This window comes from Corylus avellana, chromosome 3, assembly GCF_965113065.1.
Source record: "Corylus avellana chromosome 3, dhCorAvel1.hap1.2, whole genome shotgun sequence".
Lineage (NCBI taxonomy): Eukaryota > Viridiplantae > Streptophyta > Magnoliopsida > Fagales > Betulaceae > Corylus > Corylus avellana.
In genome coordinates this window covers 23873025-23886784 of record NC_142492.1, presented here as the reverse complement: position 1 = coordinate 23886784, position 13760 = coordinate 23873025, and the positions used below count along the sequence as shown (strand labels likewise).

At 41.2% G+C, this 13760-nt stretch overlaps 3 protein-coding genes across 3 annotated transcripts; all 3 read left to right on the top strand.

The window, feature by feature from the left end:
* Positions 1-4326: 4326 nt before the first annotated feature.
* On the top strand, positions 4327-7322 carry LOC148586975 (uncharacterized). Its single transcript, XM_088514432.1, has 2 exons — positions 4327-4401; positions 6414-7322. Exons 1-2 carry the CDS (start codon positions 4327-4329, stop codon positions 7320-7322), a joined length of 984 nt encoding a protein of 327 aa, XP_088370558.1.
* Positions 7323-7331: 9 nt separating this feature from the next.
* LOC148586974 (uncharacterized) lies at positions 7332-8067 on the top strand. Its single transcript, XM_088514431.1, has 2 exons — positions 7332-7506; positions 7574-8067. The coding sequence occupies exons 1-2, from the start codon at positions 7332-7334 to the stop codon at positions 8065-8067; spliced, it is 669 nt and encodes a 222-aa protein (XP_088370557.1).
* Positions 8068-8817: 750 nt separating this feature from the next.
* On the top strand, positions 8818-9300 carry LOC148586973 (uncharacterized). The gene has a single exon (XM_088514430.1). The coding sequence runs from the start codon at positions 8818-8820 to the stop codon at positions 9298-9300; it is 483 nt and encodes a 160-aa protein (XP_088370556.1).
* Positions 9301-13760: the final 4460 nt, after the last annotated feature.

Genomic DNA, 13760 nt, shown 5'->3' with positions numbered 1-13760 from the left:
AAAGGACATGACAAAAACCTTTGTTGGGTCATGGATCAGCCCATTTAATATTCAATAACCTTTAGGCCCAGTTTGAGAAAGCCTAAGACTTGGACACGAGACTCATGAATCCGAGACCTACGTCCGAGGCCCAATAAGCTGAGTCTCTCGCATCCGAGGCTATTAACGCCGAGACTCCCAAAGCCGAGACCATGAAGTCCGAGATTAACTCAGGACATGTAAATCTCGGCTTAAGGGATAACTCAGGTGTCCTAGAACCTATTGCTGTTGGTAAATAAATAATCTTGTTGTTTACTAAGACACCAAACCAATCTACAATTCAAATCCTCTATATATCAATAAAGATAAGCCAGCAACCGAGTCCCACTCGGTCCCCTGATCTCGAGCCACTAAAATCACGGAATAATTAACAAACATTATCTATCATTCAAATGTTTGTTCAGCTAATATCAAGGGATAAGATTCCTGAATATGTGGGAAATCAAATTCTCTCCCTGCCTATAAATACAAGTCATATTATCGAAGCAAAGGTAATCACAACTCTCATTATCTAAACTTCGTAGTTGTTGACAATATCCTTTTTCTTTCTCATCCTGACTTAGGCATCGAAGTGTTCCTGCCGGCTCACCCCCGGTCACTTCAATCCTTCTTTCTTCTTTGTTGTGCAGTCAAATAGTTCATTCGTGTGTTGGTCAACTCAAGCTCGGCAAGCGTGCCACATCATCATTTGGAAAACTGTGCATCAATAGTTTGGCGCCGTCTGTGGGAACTTCGATTTTCATCAGTTCTCTACTAATCCAAAATGGTGACTACCCGTTCCACTGCTGCAGCCTCCAACGCACCACCACCATCCGATCTAGCCGAATTCATGAAGCAGATGTCCGAATCCATGAAGGCTCTGAAAAAGCAGAATGAAGACCTGGCTGTAAGGCTCACAGCCGCTGAGGGCCGTAATAGCCAGAGGGACCAAGAGCGAGCAAGAAGGCGTGAAGAACGGCGTAAGAGGGAAAGACGAAGGGAAATTCGCGATGGGAAGCGAACTACAGGTTCACATCGCGATGATGAAGCAAGTTCAGTCCAAGCCAGCCATCATACTACTGTCCAGAATGAGGAGCATCGTGAGCAGCAGAACCCAGAGAGGTCTCAGCATACTAGGCCTCGAAGGGAGCAATTTCAAGGGCGAAATGAGGCCCATATGAGTGCTGACATGGAAGACCTAAAAAAGAAGTACGAAGAGCTAACTCGCAAGTTGGCTGCAAAGGATGAAAAAACCCCTGCTGCGGGGTTTATGGATAACACCGACCTGCCTTTCACTGATCGAGTGTTAAGTTTTCCTTTGCCTGAAAACTTCAAGATGCCTCACGTCAAGGAGTTTAACGGTAGTGGCGACCCTTCTGAACATATGGAAAGCGTCCGTGTTCACTTTTTCCTTCATAGGTTTCCAGATGAAATAGCATGCAAAATCTTTCCTCTCACTTTGGAAGGCGTTGCTCAAGACTGGTTTGCCAGATTGCCTGCCAAGTCAATAGAAAGTTTCAAAGAACTTGGAAGTCTCTTTTTAAGCCAATTTCTGGCTACCAAAAAGAGGAGGAAGCACTCGGCTTGCTTACTGTCATTGCGTCAGGGGAAGGAAGAAAGTCTGAAAGATTTCATGCATAGGTTCAATAAAGAAAAATTGCCAGTGGATAACTCAGGGGATCAAACGGTATTATCCGCATTATGGCATGGAGTCAGGCCAAATGGGCCTCTAATGGCTGAAGTATCAAAGAGTTTGACAGAAATAACTCTTCCCGAGTTTATCGCCAAGACAGAGGAGTATATTAATCAGGAGGAAATGATTAAGGCTCTCATGAAAGGTCAGGAGGAAGAAGACCAGGAGACAATACAAAAAAATGGCATTTTCTGACGTGTGCTACAGTATAATTTTTTTGCCACGTTAGCAATTTCCTGACGTTTAAAATATAAAACGTTAGGGAAATTTTTTCTGACGGGTGAATAGTAACACGTCAGAATTTTTTGACGTGTTACGACACACACGTCAGAAAAATCTGACGTGTAAAATGCATGAACGTCGGGAAAATATTTCAGTTTTTTTAAAAATAAACATTGATATAATTGCTGACGTGGTGGGACTTACCACGTCAGACTTTTGCTAACGTGGCACATCCCCACGTCAGAATTTTACTGACGTGCCAGATCGCCACGTTAGAAAATTCTGACGTGGTAAATCGCCACGTCAGCATTTTCTGACGTTGGGCATCTCCACGTCAGACGTTTTCTGACGTTGGACATCGCCATGTCAGAGAACGTCTGACGTGGCGCAGAGCCACGTCAGAATATATATGTATAAATATATATATTTATATATAATTATATATAAAATTATAATTATAATTATATATAACATTAGAATTATCAGATATTTAAAATTATAATTAAATATAATTATAGGTATTTCTTTATATATATATATATATTATTCCTGACGGGCCATGTTTGGCACGTCAGGAAATGGTATCCGTGCAGTACTTCAATCCGCACGCGCGTCCCATCCACTCCACCCAGCGTGCCATGCCTCTTTATTAAGAGGCCTGGCGCGCGCGTTTTGAAATTTTTTTTTTTTTTTTTTTTCCCCCAGCTGGCCAGCTGGAGGCACTTCCACACACGATCGTGTCTCTCTGTTCTCCCAAGCATCATTTTTCCCTCTGTTTTTCTTTCTTTCTTCCGAGCGCCATTGCTGAACCTGAGGAATTTTTTTTCTCTTCTACCCAAAGTCTTTCTTTATTAAGCTGAGCATTTTTTTCTCTTCTCCACCGGGTACCGTATATATAGTACTCTCTCTCAAGGGATCAGTTTCTCTGTCACGATTGTACTGTTACTCCGCGCGCCCACAGCTAAACCCGCCACCCGTCGTCCTCTCTACCTCCATTTTTAACTCCTACAAGAGCTCCTCACAGGTATATATATATGTACATGCATCCTTGTACTTATTTATTTGTTTGGTTTGGATTTGGTGTTTGCATGCTAGGTTGGGTGATGTTTGTGCTAATTTCGTCTAATATTTTGAATTTGATTGTCTAATATTTTGAATTTGATATATATATTTACATGAGGAATATAATGCTAGCTTCACTCCATATATATGAATTTGGTTTTTGAATATATATAGCTTACTCTGTCGTTAATTAGTACTCCCTGCTATATATATATATGGCCGTATATATACTGCCCATATAACTGGCCAGTATATATATAATGATCATCATCTCAAAAGTTTGCAAGTTCCAAATATTGGATAAATCTGCTCACAGAAAGAAAAAATCAAGGACCCCAAGCAAATAAAAAACTGATAATAATTACTAAAGAACAAATTTCATTTTCATTGGGGGTTCCACTGCAGAATTCATACCTAACCTCTAATTGAGACCCGGGCTAGTATGACCACTTTGCACGAGGCATGCTTTCGTCAACTCGAGCACATGTTGCAGTCGAGGTCCTCATCTGATACGACTCGAGTTAAAGATGTAACAGAAAAAGAATCTCCAGTCCGTTTGGTGGTGAAATCGTTGGTGGGGAGTGAACCAGGTAATGCAATTTGTTTTTTTTGCTTTGGGTTTTATTGAGTATATATATGTATGTATGGATTTTATGACGTTGCAAAATGTTTTGTTCTTCATTGGTTTGGTGATACATTAGATTGGAATTAGTATTGTTTTTTATGTTATTAGTGTTGATAGCGACCTCGATAATGTTTGTTATTATTTCTACTACTAAACGTTAGCATTGTGTTTGTGTCTAATTTTATAAGGATCTTATTTTCCAGTCGGAAGATATATATATATATATATATAGATATTGCATTGATGATGATTTATAAGTGTAGTTAGTGCATTTTTTGTTCTATTATAATAATGTCATTTTGGTTAGCATATATGTTAAAGTTGTTATGGTCCTTTTTTTTGTGTTTTGCCTAGGATCCTGATAAGAAAGGCACTTATTGCTTCTTGATTGATTGTTTTATCATCTCCAGGTATTGCGGAGAAGTTGTCGAATGAGGAAGCTATCGACCTAGATTGAGCCTTGTATGTGAGTTCGTAGTTGGTAAACATATTATATATTTTGTTATTGTTTAGTTGTGTCAAACAAAACTATATTTCAAACAATAGTTATTGTTTGGTTGTATATGATTGACGTATTGACTGCATGTTTGTGATCCATATAATTATGTCTATATGATAAATATTAAGTTGCATTAAATGGATGTTTAGTCAATACTTCGTTTGAGGTTTAATATATAAGTTGGGTCTCTTGTAACTATGTAACTATATGAAGAGGACAAATAATGATATTTGGGTATCGGTTGAAAATATCAATTATCAATTTACTTCTATGCTCTTGAAGGTACTTTATGCTTCAATTTAGTTCATGGTAAACTGCTAGTTTTGGTTAGACTAAGGGTTTTTGGGTTTGTCAACCGCTTACGTATGTATTGCCTGTATTTTACGATTCTGATCGAACGTTATTGTTTACTTTAATGATTTGTATGTGTTGTCTGAATTATGAGTTCCTCACTGTTGTCAGACACAACGAACGAGGTAGAAACTCCCTGGAAGATGCACTTGTAGTTTGGTTTCTTTTATTTAAAGGTTGCTCTTGTTTGTTTTCTATGGTGACACATCATGTACACTTCCAGTTTTATTAGTTGGAAGTTATTTCATGCTAAAAATTTGTTATGTATAATGGATATTTCTACACAAAAGTCATATCTGTATCACATAAGAGTACTAGGTGAAAGTGTATTAATTGTATCTGATACTTGTCAAATATTGTTGGACATACATATGATGCGCCTTGGACAATAGGATATGACCCTTATTATTTGCACAATGGTTGATAGTTGTAGAAATTAAGAGAATTGTATAACATAGGAAGCGTATGTTTTACCAACAAGGATGTTTTACCAACATCCATGTCAGACACAACAAGGATGCTTGAACGATAAAAATTTCAAACAATTTTACCAACATTTTGACATTACGATATTTATTAAATACCTCTACCTTGCTTGTTCAATTCCTACTTTTTTGAAGAAGTTTTAGGTTGTGGTATTTGTACCCTTGCTTTATAAGTGGTCAAAAATTATATAGGTGGATTGGAATATAAGAAGAATATATATGGCTATTTAGCATGTCAAGTTTAAGAAGTTATACATTCTTGAATCTGATTTATTAAAAATATGTTTGGTAGGCCATGGAGGAAAGTTTATACTTTATTCAGTATTGTCTTCCACAGGATAGAGTAGAGTATTTCTTTCTCTTTGTAGAGTAACATCTTTCTTTGAATTTATTTCTTACCGCAGATTGTGAAGAAGCTTATGGATGTTATTGTTAGTATACATCAAGCTATCTGGGAAACCTTTGGAAATAGCGGTATGAGGAGCTCATGGATGTATTAGTTGGACAAAGGACGTATTAGTTTGATTTTGTTTTCGATTTTGGTTTGACATATATCATAATATAATTGTTGAATTAACTCAATGACCTACCAGTTATTCCATGCTTGTCTCTATTTATTTCTTTTGTTGAGAGATCTGAATGTCGAATTCTATTATATGTAACTGAATTTTTGGACATACATCCTTTCGTATTGTTAAACTTATGTTAGCATGGTTTTATCATGCCATTTGTTTTTGTCCCTAGTACATCCTTAGGAAAGATGACATGAAAAAAATGGTTTTTTTTTGTACAAATTAAATGGTGTACAAATTGTAAACCAAACATTGAATTGCCAATTCAATTCAGGAATAAATTGAATTGTATAAATTGTATATATTGAATTTCGAAATAAATTGTATAAATTGAATTCCGGAAACAATTCAGGAAAGAAATTGTTTCCTGTTGCGAATTCAATTCAGGAAATAGGAAAGAAACCAGGAAATAGGAAATTGGAAAAAAAAAAAAAGACCTAATTTCCTGACGTGTGGGAAATGCCACGTCAGAAAATTTCTGACGTGGCATTTCCCACACGTCAAGAGATTTTTGACGTGGCATTTCTGCCACGTCAGAAAACGTCTGGCGTGTCGGAAATGCCACGTCAGAAATTTTTTGATGTGTGCAAACTGCAACGTCATGAAATTTTTTGAAGTTGTGTGGAACTTCACCGTCAGAATTTTCTGACGTTGTATTTCTGCCACGTCAGAAAAAAATTTCTGACATGTGAGTGGATCAAACGTCAGAATTTTCTAACGTTTTACCCACTCACACGTCAGGAAATTTTTTTTCCTGACATCTATGTTTCTGACAATCGACACGCGTCAGAAACGACCTGTCAGAAAAATTTCCTGACGTGTCAGACACTACAAACCGTTAGAAATCTCCTGTCATAAAAAAATTGTTTTTTTTTGTAATGAGAAGGAGGACGCCAAAAAGGAGCCACTTATAGCATCTGCTCCAAAGGAGGAAAGGTTTCAGAAGAGAATAGTAAAGAAGGCTGTGCCATCAGTCCCAAAGACAGAACCCCGACGGCGTGAAGATCGAAGGTTCACACCTTTAAATGCCAGGGTCAACGAAGTGTTTATGGAGATCAGAAGAGACCCAGCTTTCAGGTGGCCGAGTAAGTTGCGGGGTGATCCGAGGAAACGAGATCGGACAAAGTTCTGCGAGTACCATAATGATCACGGGCATTTAACGGAAAACTTTATAACGTTGCGACAGGAAATCGAAACTTTCATTAGAAATGGAAGGCTGGTAAGATTCCTCGCAGGAGAAAGGAACCGAGAAGCAGTGCACCAGCAACCCCTCCTGTTGGATGCAAACCGAGCTGAAGGGGGACGAGAGCCGAGACGTGATCGGGATGATGGTCCTAGAGAAGATCCGAGACCCCCTTGGGATCAAGGAGTAGTAGGCGAGATCCACACCATCGCTGGAGGAATAGCTGGTGGAGGACAGTCTAATTCGGCCAAGAAAGCCCACGCTAGGAAGACACAGGCCGAGGAAGTCTTTACAGTACAGAGACCGTCCAAAGTCGCAAGAAATGATTCAATGACCCTTTCTTTCTCTGAAGAAGATGCCCAGGGGGTAATGCAGCCGCTTGATGATCCGATAGTCGTAACAGTGACAGTAGCCAACCATATGATCCACAGAATATTGGTGGACAATGGAAGGTCGGCCGATGTGCTGTACTGGCCAGTTTTTAAGCAAATGGGTAGTGATCGGGATAGGATCACACCATTTAGCTCTCCCCTGGTTGGATTTACAGGAGAGCAGGTCCAGCCAATTGGTCTTATTTCACTCCCTGTAACGGCAGGGACAGCACCTAAGTAGAAAACTGTGATGGTAGATTTCCTGGTTATTGACCGACTAGGTGCCTACAATGTCATTATCGGTAGACCTGCTTTGAATAAGTTGAAGGCTGTAACTTCAACATACCATTTGATGATGAAGTTCCCGACGAAAGAAGGAGTCGAAAAAGTGAAAGGGGATCAGACCAAAAGGGGATCAGACCCAGGCGAGAAGATGTTACAATACGTCTCTCAAGAGGGTCTCAAATTCGACTCCTATTGTAATTGGTACAGTAGGTGATAATAACAAGAAGGACCCAAAAGGAGAGCCAGCTAAACCTTTGGGGAATGAGGTAGTAAGTGAAGACAAGACTTTGAAGATTGGGACACAGCTCAGTCCCAGAATCCGAGACGACCTCATCATCTTCCTAAGAGAGAATTTAGAAGTTTTTGCATGGACTCATGAAGATATGCCAGGAATTGATCCTGAAGACATTCTCCACCAGCTAAATGTGGATCCAAGTGTGAAACCGGTAAAGCAAAAAAGAAGAAAATTCGCTCCTGAACGGAATGTGGCCATAGCAGAAGAAGTGGAGAAGCTTCTCAAGGCTCGTTTCATCGAAGAAGAATATTATCCCGATTGGTTGGCCAATGTAGTATTGGTCAAAAAGTCCAATGGGAAGTGGAGGATGTGCGTGGATTTCACTGACCTCAATAAAGCTTGCCCAAAAGACAGTTTTCCATTACCTCGCATTGATGGACTCAACAGCTGGATATGGCTTACTTAGCTTCATGGATGCCTTCTCTGGTTATAACCAGATATACATGCATCCAGAAGACCGTGAGAAAACCGCGTTCATAACGGACCGAGGCCTGTATGGTTATAAAGTCATGCCCTTTGGTTTGAAGAACGCGGGGCAACATACCAGAGGCTGATAAACAAAATGTTCCGAGACCAGATCGGACGCAATATGGAAGTATACGTTGATGACATGCTAGTCAAAAGTGTGCTGCCACAGAACCATGTACTTGACTTGCAAAAGATGTTCGGAACCTTGAAGAAGTACGGGATGAAGTTGAACCCCTCAAAGTGTGCATTCGGAGTTTCATCAGGAAAGTTCTTCGGTTACATGGTGTCCAGTCGAAGAATAAAAGCCAATCCTAAAAAGATACAAGCTATCTTGGATATGCAATCTCCGAGGAACTTGAAGCAGCTCCAGCAATTGATAGGAAGGGTAGCGGCACTAAATCGGTTCATTTCACGATCGACCGATAAGTGTCTTCCGTTTTTCAAAGTCTTGCGAAAGACCTTTGAATGGACAGACGAATGTGAAGAAGCCTTCGAACAGCTAAAAGAAGAATATCTGGTGAGCCCGCTTTTGCTGAGCCAAACAATACCTGGGAAGGTACTATATTTGTATTTAGCCGTGTCTCAAACGGCTGTCAGTGCTGCATTAATCCGATAAGAAGAAGGAATTCAAAAGCTTGTATACTTCATAAGTAGAGCTTTGAGAGGCGCTGAAGAAAGATACTCTCAGATGGAAAAATTGGCTTTCGCGTTGGTCATAGCATCCAGGAAGCTCCGACCTTACTTCCAAGCTCATACTATCAAGGTGTTGACTGAATACCCTTTGAAGAAATTACTAAGAAAGCTAGATATGTCGAGAAGATTAGCTAATTGGACTATTGAGCTGGGAGAATTCGATATTGAGTTTCTCCCTCGAAATTCTCTCAAGGGCCAGACACTGACTGATTTTTTGGCAGAATTCACTAATTTGCCAGACATCACCAGCTGGCCAAGTGATGAGACCTGGGTAATTTACGTAGATGGATCATCTACAAAGAAGCATGGTGGAGCTGGGATAGTACTGATTACTCCTGATGGGAAAGAATTATGTAGTTCATTGAAGTTGAAGTTCAAGACCACAAATAACGAGGCCGAGTACGAGGCAGTCTTGGCAGGACTCGGTTTAGCTCTTGAAATGGGAGCTAAATTTGTGGAAATACAGAGTGACTCCTAAGTCGTTGTAGGGCACATCCCAGGGAAATTTGATGCCAAAAGAGACAAGATGAAGTTATACTTATCTAAAGTGCAGGATTTGCAAGCTTTATTCAATAAGTTTAGCATTGTGAAAATTCTAAGGCCAGAAAATGAGAGAGCAGACCAGTTGGCCCGAATAGCCTCAACAGCCAGTAAAGAGATTGAAGTCGAGACTCTTATTCAAATTCTTCCACAGTCATCAGTTACCGAGACGGTGTCGGTCTCGACAGTCGAGACCATACCTAATTAGCAACTAGAAATCGTGAAATACCTGGAAAGAGGAGTACTTCCCTTAGATAAAAAACTTGCTACCTGGTTGAAGATAAGAGCAGAAAGGTTTACAATGGTAAATGGAATCCTTTACAAGAGGGGTTTCATGTTGCCACTCTTAAAGTGCGTTCCAAAAGAGGAAGGAGATTATATCCTTAAAGAAATCCATAAAGGGATTTGTGGAAGCCATTCTGGAGCCAGAATACTAGGAGTTGGGCCTCGGCGAATATAGTCAGGAATTGTGACAAGTGCCAGCAATTCGCTAATATCACTCATCAACCTCCTGAAGACCTGAGTGCAATATCTTCAACTTGGCCCTTCTCCCAATGGCGGGTAGATATAGTAGGACCATTGCCTCGGAGCAGGGGAGGTGTACGGTTCGCGGTTGTTGCTGTAGACTATTTCACCAAGTGGGCAGAGGTTGAAGCCTTAGTGAATATCACAGCCAAGGCAATAGAACGATTCTTATGGAAGAACATTATATGCCGGTATGGCATTCCCCATGCTTTTATCACAGAAAATGGCAAGCAGTTTGACTGCGACTCATTCCGAGCCTGGTGTGCCCAGCTGCGAATAAGAAACTATTACTCGTCTCCAGGGCACCCCCAGGCGAATGGGCAGGTAGAGGCCACCAACAAAACAATTTTCAAGATCTTGAAGAAGAAGCTGGATGATCAGAAAGGAAACTGGGCAGAAGACCTTCCAGAAGTATTATGGGCATACCGAACGACCAAAAGAATTCCAACCGAAGAGACACCATATGCTTTAGCATTCGGAACTGAGGCAGTTATCCCAGCTGAGGTAGGCTCAGGCAGCTATCGCTAGGGGTGAAATAGCGGTTGCGGTTAGCGGTTAGTGGCTAAAACCGCTAACCGCAACCGCCTAGGCGGTTAGTAAATTTTACTAACCGCCTCCGCTAACCGGGTAGCGGTTAACCGCCTAGGCGGTTAACCGCCCGGTTAGCGGTTAACCGCTTTGGAATAACCGCTTTTTTTCTAACTGCTTTTTTTGGGCTTTTTTCTTTGGACCGATTTTGGACCGGGTTTGGGCCGGTTTTGGGCTCACTTTAAACATTTTTTTTCTCATTTTAAACATTTTTTTTTCCCTTTCCATGGCCATTTTAGCATTAAAAATTGCTATACACCAAAATCTTGTTGGCCACCTTCTACAAATCTACACATCATATAATATACAAATAAAATTACAACAAAATCATCACTTCACTTGTAGTCTTATACATAAACTCACAACCAAGTTCATAAACTCACACATAGAAATAAAATAAAACACAAACAAATTCATAAACTCACAAGCAACCATAAAAACCAACATATATGGTTAAACTTGAAGCTTGAGGCTCATTTCAATCAACCAAAAAAAGTTCATAAACTCACAACTTATTGTTATTATATATATATAATATATAAATATATATTATATTTAAAAAAAAGCGGTTAGCGGGTAGCGGTTAGCGGATTTCCAAAACCTACTAACCGCTAACCGCTTTCAAAGCGGTTAGGCGGTTAGGCGGTTAGCGGTTAACGGTTATAACGGTTAGCGGTTAGCGGTTGCGGTTAGGCGGTTTTAAATTTCACCCCTAGCTATCGCGTAGAAACCTTCAAATCCGAGACTAATAACGAGGGGTTACAGCTGCACTTGGACCAGCTACAAGAGAAGCGGGATCAAGCCCAGGTGGCTATGGCAGCATATCAGGCAAGAGTGACTCGGTATTTCAACAGAAAGGTCAAGCCTCGGAGCTTCAAAGTTGGAGATATGGTTCTACGAAAAGCTACTTTGGCGACCAAGGACCCAGCTGAGGGAAAGTTGGCTCCTAATTGGGAAGGACCTTATTGGGTGATTGAGTGCAAAAGAGCAGTAGCATACCACTTGGAAGATTCCAATGGTAAGGCTCTTCCGAGGCCTTGGAATGCTGAGCACCTTAAAAAGTATTATGTCTAAATGCTGCAGTATGTAATTTGTTTGTCATTTCATTATTTCATTTCAATGAATAAAAGTATCTCGGAGTTATGCAACATAAAAGGTTCATATGTACAAATTAAATGATTTTATTAATCTCAGAGAAAATGGCTGAAAAGGCGCTTCCGAGCATGATGCAACCAAAAGGAGCATTCTCTTAACGTAACCCAGACTCAAGAACCTCAAGAAACTTTCCGAGACCTAACTCGGAGTAGCATAACTATGGGTAAGTCTGAAGATAGGTAAAAAAGTTAATTCAACTCTCCGAGATTTGACTCGGAGTAGGAATCAAGCTTTCCGAGACCCGACTCGGAGTAGGAATCAACTTTCCGAGACCTGACTCGAAGTAGGGATCTAACTCTCCGAGACTTGATTCGTGGGAGCAATTAAACTCCACGAGGCTTAACTCGTGGTAGCATAACTAAGGTTAAACCAAAGTCTCCAAGACATAACTCAGAGAAATATAGTTATAAGCTTCTTTTAACTACCTTAGGCAACAAACAAATTTCAGAAAGTTGTTACTTCAAGATTCATATAAACGCAAAAACTCATTTCATTAAGAAACTTGAGGTATATACAAAGAAGTGTCAAATGGTATTACATTATTTTGCCTTAGGGACAGAAGCAGGATTAACGTCGGGAGCCTCGGCAGAATCGGCCTCGGATCGGGTGTCATCGGGATCAGACTCGGCACCTTGGCGATGTTGATCTAAGAAGGGATCGAAGAAAAATTCTTTTATACCTGCTGCATCAGGCATTTGTTCTTGGCCTAGGTTTACCAGTTGAGCCATAGCTGCGTCCGAACAAGGGATATCCTTGATCTTCACCCTGTCGAGATCTATCTTCCGGGCTGAGTCTTTAGCCCATGTTCGAAAGGTTTCGAAACCAAGAATGAGCCCGTCAACCCAAGCAGAATTTCGAACCCATGAGGCAAAAGATAACTGACGCAAATAATTTGCAACACAGCTTTTAGCCTCCTTCAGCTGAGCCCTCACCTGAACATATTTGCCTTTGAAGAACTTTAGTTTCTCCTCGGCAATCACCTTGGCTTCGTTCTGCTTCACCACCAAGTTTTTCTGGTCCCGGATTTCAGCCTGAACCAATTCTAGCTGATCCGAGACCCCCGTGTGCGCTTCTCCCAACTGATTCAAGTCTTCTTTTATAATGAAATTGTCCTCCTGGAGTCGGTTTATTTCCGCTCGGAGACCCTCAATCTCAGAGGCCAACTCTGTGGCCTTGGATTCAGCCCTTGCGCGAGCCGCGGCCACCTCGAAAGTCTCGGCATCCATTATTGACTGTTGTTGACCCGAAAGCAACAGCTCCTCATCCTGTTTAGCTACTACTCTCTTAGCCTAGCATTCTCAGCTTCCAGATCAGTTACTAAATCTTTGAGGCTGTTAGTCTTAGTGGTCGAGTTCTCAGCTACCTTCCGGAAGTAGCAGTACAAAACCAGCGACCTCATGATACCCTACGACAAGGATTTTGTCAGTATATGTATGTAAAGAGAGAGAAGAAGAAAGGTAGTATACTTACAGTAAGTTGAAAGAAAATCATCTGCTCTGTCATGCCTTGAGTAGAGATATCACGTTCCATTATAAGGATCTCGTGGGGAATTAAATCCACCAATGCTAAGAAAGGATTACCCTTCAGGTCAGCACTAAAGTCTGCCAGACGTCCGCCGACAGTCCAATCCACTCCCTGAGGTCTTATTGGCGAGACGGAAGAGGATGAGGTCTCGGCAGTAAACTCCCTCTCTTTAGCCGAGGCCTTCTCAGCAACCTTCCCGACAGGTGTAGGAGTCGACGTCCGAGCCTTAGCAGATATAGGATCATGGGCTTCCAGTTCAGCCTCGTCAATAGGGGAAAGAGGTCGAGCTCCTTCGACAGTTGCAGTAAGCCCTTCGTTCCTCTCAGACACCATCTCTACGGAGCTATCTGAATGTTCCACCAACTCTATGTCATCCAAAATATGTTGGATATTGGAGCCCAGGGGTTGGAGCGATAGAGATTCGATGGGGATTGCAGTCTCGACCTCAACTCCATCCAAGGTCAAGGGGGTGGCATTTAATGGGCGTGTTGGGACAGGTTCATTTGCCAGAAAGGCCTCAACTTCTGCAACCGGTTTTACCACAGGCCCAGGAGCAGCCTTTCGCCTAGCAACAAGCAGGCTGGCAAACTGATCCTGCACCTTCAC